General features: G+C 49.8%; 2 protein-coding genes across 2 annotated transcripts; one reads left to right on the plus strand and one right to left on the minus strand.

Moving 5' to 3' along the window:
* Positions 1 to 2883: 2883 nt before the first annotated feature.
* On the minus strand, positions 2884 to 6309 carry Actl7a (actin-like 7A). The gene is made up of 2 exons (XM_005382760.2): positions 6009 to 6309; positions 2884 to 4380 (listed from the first exon to the last, which is right to left on the minus strand). Exon 2 carries the CDS (start codon positions 4329 to 4331, stop codon positions 3009 to 3011), a length of 1323 nt encoding a protein of 440 aa, XP_005382817.1. The 5' UTR covers positions 4332 to 4380; positions 6009 to 6309; the 3' UTR covers positions 2884 to 3008.
* A 136-nt stretch (positions 6310 to 6445) lies between these two features.
* On the plus strand, positions 6446 to 7859 carry Actl7b (actin-like 7B). Its single transcript, XM_005382761.2, has one exon. It carries the CDS (start codon positions 6530 to 6532, stop codon positions 7778 to 7780), a length of 1251 nt encoding a protein of 416 aa, XP_005382818.1. The 5' UTR covers positions 6446 to 6529; the 3' UTR covers positions 7781 to 7859.
* Positions 7860 to 8265: the final 406 nt, after the last annotated feature.

Below are 8265 nucleotides of genomic sequence, written 5' to 3' on the forward strand. Positions count from 1 at the left end.
AGGGGTCAGACATCTTTGCGAGTGATTTGTAAACTTTCAGAGTTGCAGGTAATATATGAAATGTGCCTTGGTGCTTTGTGGGATATGGAACTACTTGTATTGACAGAAGGGAGCTTCTTACATGTCCCAACATTTATAGTTTCTATATCTTACCACACTCCTCTTCTAAATTGACTTTAACAATATAGTAGTTCCAACTCACTGCATCTGAGGAGAGGTTCAAACCTGCACACACGGTGACTGCTGGCAACCCCAGAGGCCTCCACCAAAAGATGCAGCAGTACAGCAGAGGTGTGGACCCCATGGAATGCACTGGCTGATGAGTGGAGCAGATCTGGCCATCCCACTGGAGAGGATGATAGGCTGGGAGCCATCTTGGAGAGGGGCCAACTGAGCTCAGAACTCAGAAAAACTGCTGGCTCCATTCAGCAGCTCCCACCTCAGTTCAAGCCCACAGAAGGTACACAGACTTCGGCAAGCTGAACAGGTCTGGTCCCAGCCTCATGGCCAGAAACCAGCCTGAACTTCAGGGTAAATAAAGGTACAGACTCACTGAGATTATACACTACCCTGCCATAAAGCTAATGCTGGCTTGCTGGGATAAATCAACATGGATATGGACTCTGTCTCCACGTTTTCTGCCAGTGATGGCAGACTTTTTTTTCTCTCTCTTCCTTTTAATTTGTAACTTTTTTAATTACTTGATTTTTTTATCAGAGTGTGAACCTGGTTTCTAGTTTCTTTTTGTGGTTCTGTTTTGTTCTTTTATTTCTTCCTTCTGTTTCCCTCTTAATCTTCTTCACCAGTTTCCCAAAGTTTGTATGATCCTCCTTTATCTTCCAACCTTGCTCTAACCTCTTCCTCTTCTATTTCTCTATTTTCTCCCCAATTTTAAATTTTCTCTCCCCAGGGTAAAATTAGCATATTGGGAGCTTATTTACTGCATACAATTTTCTGGTTGTAGATTTTTGTTGTATAACCACAAATTTAGTTCATACAGTTAAAGGTGGCAAATGAATGGTTACCTTAGTTTATCATCTCAAGGCTGTGTTTGATGCTATAGTTATTACTGATTATACCACTTTAGCCAAAGTGACATAACTGTTCTAACTGGCATCTGATCTTCCTGGTATACCAGGAAGGTATACCTAAGGGTCATAGAAAACACTGTGGGTCCAGTGCTGAAGACCCAGGTGGTGGGCCATATAGGTGGCAATTTCTTATCCCCATTGAATTGAAGAGATCTTGCAGCTGACTCAAAACCAAAAAGCCAGGTACACCTGGAAAACACCTCTGAGAAGTAGTCATTTCCTAAGCATTCTGAATACTAGCAATGAAACAACTCACCATAGGCAATTTACAAGTATCAACCCAGGAAATAAATAAAAAAAAGATGAGAAGACGTTTAAGCAAGATGCACCCCCAGATATCCAGTACACCAAAGGCAAACCCAGGGGTTAATGAAGTAGGAATATCTGAAAGCCTTACACCCAGTCTCTCTAACAACAAGCAGATGAATGGGGCTCTAGAAAAAAATCAGATCAGAAATAATTTATCAGATAAGAATAGTGACCACAATGAAAAACATGCTTAGTGACCCTAGAGTAGATATAAATTAAAAAAAAAAAAAAAAAAAAGGAAAATGATGGAAACCATGAATGCCCAACATAAGAGTGAAATGGAATCCATAAAGCAGATTCAAGCAGGTGTCCAGGAGACTAAAAATTCCATTGTAAGGACAGAATCTCAGAAGATAGGCTTCTGCTTAGCAAGGTAAAGACTGGAGATACAGCTCAGTGGCACAGTGCCTGCCTACCTGGCAAGTGTAAGATCCTGAGTTCAATTCCTGGTATTAAAAAAAAAAAAAAAATAGCAAGGTACCATGAGAAATCAATCCAGCAGCTGCTAGATGATGCAAAGAATAACAAGATTGATTAGAGTCAATGAAAAAAGCAGGAGATAGCACAGATGATATTTTTTAAAAACTGTTTACAGATGTCATGGCAAAAACCTCTGGCAGGGAAAAAGAATTTGACATACAGTAAGTGAGGCATATAGAACTCCAATTAGCCATGATTAAAAGGATGTACGCCAAGGCATCTAATAGTCAAAATTCCAGAAATTCAACACAAAAACAATATTAAAGGCTGTCGTAGAAAAGAAACCAAACCACCAATAAAGGAAAACCCTTTTCAACAGAAAGCTGACTTTTCAACAGAAACCCTCAAGTCAAATAGAGCTTGGAGTAGAGTATTTCAAGCCCTAAAAGAAACCAAATCTCCAGTCCAGATTGGTGTACCCTGCAAAACTTTAAAAATTAATGGAGAAATAAGATACTTCCATGACAAAGAACACCTGAGGAAATTCATGCCCACTCCAGAATGTTCTGAAGGACACTCTAGAAAGAGATAACAAATACTACAACTCCGTGAACCCCAAAAGAATGAACCCACCAGACAAGGCAAACAAGTAAATGGGGTGGGAGGGAAGGAGCCATCAGCAGGAAAAAAATAATGTAGTAGCTCCTATAGTGGGAAGTATACATAAAAGACAATCATTTTAGAGCTAGTTTTTCCCAAGGAAAGGTGTTGAAGTAATTAACAAAATGTATGTTTTGTTTGTTGTCTTTTTGAGACAGGGTCACTTTGTGGTTGAAGCTGGCCTTGAGCTTGCTTTGTAGCCCAGGCTCGTCTCCAACTTGCAACGATCCTCCTGCCTCAGCCTCCCAAGGGCTGGGATTACATGTGTGCACCACCGTGCCCAGCTGATTGTGTATTTTGTTCCCCTACAACCTTCCTTTTTTTTGCATATATATACAATTTCTAAGGCAGGTACTTCATCTGCAAAGTGGTTATTGTTCAGTCAGTAAGTAGACACACAGTGGAGGGGGATATGCAGGGTGTTTAATGCTACCGGAACAAATGTGCTGGCTCAATTCCCTGTGTGTAGGATATACACCCAGCTCACAAAGTTGGTGCCCTGGCCACCACAGCAGTCATGCCTCATAGTCAGAAGCACCTTCTGAAGAGGAAGAAGGGCCCGTGTTCCTCGTACTCAGAGCGGTGTACCCACAGTGGCTGGAAACCTTGCAGGGAGGCCAGAATAGAGCCGCCAGTCCACACCGAGGTGTCTCTCTCAGGCAGCACGTTTATGTGTGGGGAGTCATTGGGACACATGCTGCTCAGCTCCTTCTGCAGACGGTTGGGGAAACCTGTGAGCATGGTGCTGCCCCCACAGAGCAGGATGTTTCCCATGAGGTCTCGCTTGAGGGCGATGTCACACTTGTTGAGGCAGGACACTGTCTGGGTGTGGAGGCCCAGCTGCATGGACTTGATTAGAGACGGTTTAAAGAACATCTCGGAGCAGAGGAACCTCTCCTGGCCCAGGCAGATCTCCTTCCCGTCAGGGAGAGTGTATTGGGTGTCATGCTCGCTGGGAGGGACTTTCTTCTCCTCATTGGGATCCATGGCCACAAAGCAGCATTTCTGCTTGATGTCCTCCACGATGCTCATCTGGTCCTCAGTGAAGTGTTGTCCCCCATTGTTCAACAGGCTCATCAGGTAGGCAGTCAGGTCCGAGCCCGCATAGTCCAGCCTTCCGGTGATGCTGGGCAGCGGGTAACCCTCGTAGATGGGGACCACGTAGGACACACCATGGCCCACCTCCACTACCAGGCCGGAGGTCCTCCCATAGGAGTACATGGACAGGCGGGACTGGTAGGCAATGTGCATAGCAGGCGTGCTGAAACTCTCAAACAGCATCTCGGCATACTTCTCTCTGTTGGTGTGTGGGCTCAGGGGTGGGTCTGAAACCAAGACTGCGTGCTCCTCGGGGGCGATCTTCATCTCTTTTCGGAAGAGATACTCCCAGATATCCTGCACCGTATCCCAGTCCACGATGATCCCATGTCGCAGAGGATTAACTATCTTGAGACGAACCTGTGGGTTGAGGAGCTCCTGCCCCACAAATGTCTCCTTGCGATTATTCCCAGTTTTGGTGGTCTCCATGTAGGGCTTGCCCACTGTGGTTGAGATCTTGTGGCTGGGCCTTGGCAGGCCAGCAAAACCACATTTACAGTAACCAGTGCCAAGGTCCACAACCACTGCTTTGGTTTCTTCTAGCTTGGACCTCTGCCTGGGCTCTGCTGACTTGACAGGATCCTCTGGCTCTGCATCATTACAGCCGACCCGCACGGCCAGCTTGGCAGGGCCGTCCTTTATGGAGGCAGTCTGGAAGGCCTGAGTCTGTGGGGAGGCCTGCTCATCTGCTTTCTTGGCGAGCCTATCCCTGGTGTTTGCTGCCTGTGGTGCCCACATGCTGTCAAGAGCCATATGCTCTCAGAAAGTTCTTCAGCCCCAGTGGCTTCAAGGCCTGTAAGGCCTAAATCATAGGACAACTTGAGAATTCCCCAACAGTGACATCACTGATTATGACATAATCCAGTGACCAGGGCTTCCTGGATGCCAGAAACCTTTGTCCTGGGATAGTGTGTGTTTGGGAGTACTGTTTCTAAAATGACTCCCCTTTTCTCCAAATTCTATTTTTTTCTCCAAATTTTATAAGTAGAAATTATACATTAGAATTCTAATTATGAATTAGAACTACATATCCATTCAGTATATATTGAGGGCCTGTGACATGCAAAGCAATGGGAATACAGCAATGGGAAAAAAATCTGCCCATGTAAAGCTTATATTCTGGCTGGTGGGACAGGAGGAAGACAGACAATAAATGTATGTGAAACAAAGGAAATACATGCTGGAAAGTTTTAGCGTGAGAAAGATAGAGGAGGCGGATAGGCAGGGTGGCAGTGCTAGTGTGGCCTGCCAAGGCCCTCTGAGAGAACAGCGGCAGTCGTGTGAAAACCTAGAAGAGGCGAAGGAGACAGCCACATGCTGCTGAGGGAGCAGCGAGTACAAAGCCCGGAGTGGCTGATGAGCTAGGCCGGAGACCATCTGAATGCAGCCAGACCCAGCCTGCAGCTCTTGGTTGTAGGTAAACTCAGCGGAACACAGCCACGCCCCTTTGCTTTCATGTTACCTATGGCTGTTTTTGTACAACAGCAGCAGTCATTGCAACAGAAACTGTACCCCAAAATGCCAAATGACAATAATGACTGGCACTTCGCAGTGCACAGTGACTCTGAGTTAAAGAACTGGCAAGAAAGCCAGTATGGCAGGTGGGAGGAGCCAGAAAAAAGTTGGAAGATGCCATGGGAGGGAGGGGGGCGCCAAGCAGTTCCCATCAGGCCTTGCGGGCCAGTGCAAGGACTTTGGGCCTACCTGGGTGAGATTAGAAAGCCCAGGCTTTTGAGCAGACAACTGACACCACCCGACAGATTTTCATAGGATCCATTGTCGCTGTAGAGACGATGCCAAGCTCTGCTTACTTCGATGCTAAGGCTGACACTTGGACAATCTTACGAGGAATTATTTCTGGACATACATTTAGTATACCTGCCTGTCCTTCATTAAGGCCCTAGGATAGGCAGATGCTACAGAGTCCCACTAATGAGAACAGAATGGCTCATAGTGCATAGCTCCTTCAAGGACATCCAGGCAGGAGTGTCCAGGCTGTCCTACAGCCCCCCCTGGGGCGTGCTGTGACACACCTTCGTAATGAAGCAAAAATCCTAGCCCAACTACAGCCATTTTGTTAAAGCTGCAGTCACTCTGTTCTCTGCCACTGAACTCAGCTAAATTATGTAATTTGTCATCAAACTGAAACTTCTGTGCATGTGCTCAAACCAACTCGCTACCTGCACAACTATACTCATCACTATGGTCATCACAAGATTCAGATTGTATCCTGGCCTCCAGCAAAAGCTTATCTCGTTCTTGTAACTTCTGTTCACCACCCTATAAGTAAGACAAGCTATCTGTATTCCCCACCTCAGACTTTGGAGGTTACTCTTACTCTGGGGTCGGCCAGCATTAATAAAATTTCCATTCTTCTCCTGAGCTCCTGGCTACTGTGGATTCAGTTTTTCCCGCAACAATGACACTCACGTGAGTCTCTGAGGCTGCCTGGACACTTGTGTCTCTTCTCTAGCTGGACACACTGGTGTTGACAGCTGCCACACTCAGGGTGTCAGAATCCAAATGCAGCACCTTGGAGTGCCCAGTGCGCTTCATAAAAGGCAGTCACTACAATGAGGGGCTTTCACGGTAGTGAAGTTAATGGAAGCACCTACTACAGTGCTGAAATGTTTATCACTGTCAAGCAGCAAGGGAGAAAGTGTTGCCAGGGAACAAGGATTTAGGCTTGGAACTGTAAGGGGCGGGGGCAGAAACCTCTGAGACCCCACTGCGGTGGGATTTCTAAAACTGCTGGCCACCCTGGAACAAACTATAGTAGAAGGAGGAGGGGGGCAGTGACAAGATCCAGCCCTCCCTGAGCTGCCTGAACGATTGGACCAGCCCCAGTGACATCACAATCCTAGGTGGTTGCCAAGGCACTGTTGGGAGAAGCTCATTTCCCCCCCTGGAGCTCTAGGATGTGGATGTGAGTAGGTAGAAAAGGAAGGCAGATGGCGACAAAGAGTAACCCTAGCCCCGCGCCCATGGGCACAGCTCAGGGGGACCCGGGCGAGGTAGGGACACTGCCAGGGCCCAATGCTGGCATTAGGAACACAGTTTCGACCACTCATCAGGTGAAGCCCTGGAAGGGGCACAACAACAAGGCGGTCATCATTGACCTGGGCTCCCAGTACTGTAAGTGTGGGTATGGGGGAGAGCCGCGGCCCACTTACTTCATCTCCTCCACGGTGGGCAAGCGCAGTCCCGAGGTGACCGCCGATGCTGGCGACACCCGCAAGGAGACCTACGTGGGCCATGAGCTGCTCAACATAGAGGCGCCTCTGAAGCTGGTCAACCCTCTGAAGCACGGCGTCGTGGTGGATTGGGACTGCGTCCAGAGCATCTGGGAGTACATCTTCCACACGGCCATGAAGATCTGCCCCGAGGAGCACCCCGTGCTGGTCTCCGACTCCCCGCTCAGCTCCAGCAGCAGCAGGGAGAAGTACGCGGAGCTCCTGTTCGAGACCTTCAGCATCCCGGCCATGCACGTGACGTCCCAGGCCCTGCTCTCCATCTACTCCTATGGCAGGACCACGGGGCTGGTGGTGGAGAGCGGGCACAGCGTCTCGCACGTGGTGCCCATCTCCCAGGGCGACATCCTCCCGGGCCTCGCCAGCCGCGCTGACTACGCGGGCAGCGACCTCACCAACTATCTGATGCAGATGCTCAACGAGGCCGGCCACAGGTTCACGGATGACCACCTGCACATCATAGAGCACATCAAGAAGAAATGCTGCTACGCGGCCCTCCTGCCGGAAGAGGAGCAGCTGGGCCTGGAGGAGCTGCGCTTGGACTACGAACTTCCAGACGGCAAGGTCATCACCATCAGCAAGGAGCGCTTTCGCTGCGCCGAGATGCTCTTTAAGCCCTCCCTGGTGGGCTGCCCCCAGCTCGGCCTCCCTGCGTTCACGGCTGCCTGCCTGGACCGCTGCGAGGAGGCGGGCTTCAAGGAGGAGATGGCCACCAACGTGCTGCTGTGCGGCGGCTGCACCACGCTGGACGGCTTCCCCGAGCGCTTCCAGAGGGAGCTGAGCCTCCTCTGCCCCGAGGACAGCCCCATAGTGGCCGCTGGCCCCGAGAGGAAGACCTCCGTGTGGACCGGCGGCTCCATCCTGGCCTCACTGGAGGCCTTCCAGCAGCTCTGGGTCAGCAAGGAAGAGTTCGAGGAGCGGGGCGGTGCAGCCATCTACACCAAATGCTGAGGGGCGGGCCCCCAACAGGCCCGCCAGGGCCTCCCTGTGCATTTGCAGAATTTCACATAAAATTTTATTGTGCAGTGTCTTTTGTCTGCTCTGTATTTCTTTAGTCTAATCCGATAGCAGGCGGTGGGGAGTCGGGCTTAGAAGTATATTGCCTTCGCTCTGCTGGGTGGGGGAGCAGGGGGAGATGGGGCGGGGATTGGGGTTGGGAGTAGGGGAGGGAATCCCCCCCCAGCACACACTGATCCTCCCTCCTCTGCCCACTTCATGAGCGCAGTTTCAAGTGTGGCATTCCGTTCCATTAGCTCCTCTCCCGGAAGCAAAACGTGACTCGACACATGCCACATGGCTTGCTCAGCCCTCTGTCAAGGGGCGTGGGGTGGCTCCCATCAGACTAGCACCGGTCACCCCTGTGGGTGGAAGGAGGCGCGGTACCAGATGCTGACTTCGGTGTTCTCTTTCTGGGCCCAGTGCTGGGGGCTGCAGAC

This window comes from Chinchilla lanigera, unplaced genomic scaffold (genome assembly GCF_000276665.1).
Source record: "Chinchilla lanigera isolate Chin_1 unplaced genomic scaffold, ChiLan1.0 scaffold00018, whole genome shotgun sequence".
In the NCBI taxonomy this organism is placed as follows: Eukaryota; Metazoa; Chordata; class Mammalia; order Rodentia; family Chinchillidae; genus Chinchilla; species Chinchilla lanigera.

Coding starts and splice junctions, on each gene's coding strand:
- Actl7a (XM_005382760.2), bottom strand. CDS start 4,331: ATGGCTCTTGACAGCATGTGGGCACCACAGGCAGCAAACACCAGGGAT.
- Actl7b (XM_005382761.2), top strand. CDS start 6,530: ATGGCGACAAAGAGTAACCCTAGCCCCGCGCCCATGGGCACAGCTCAG.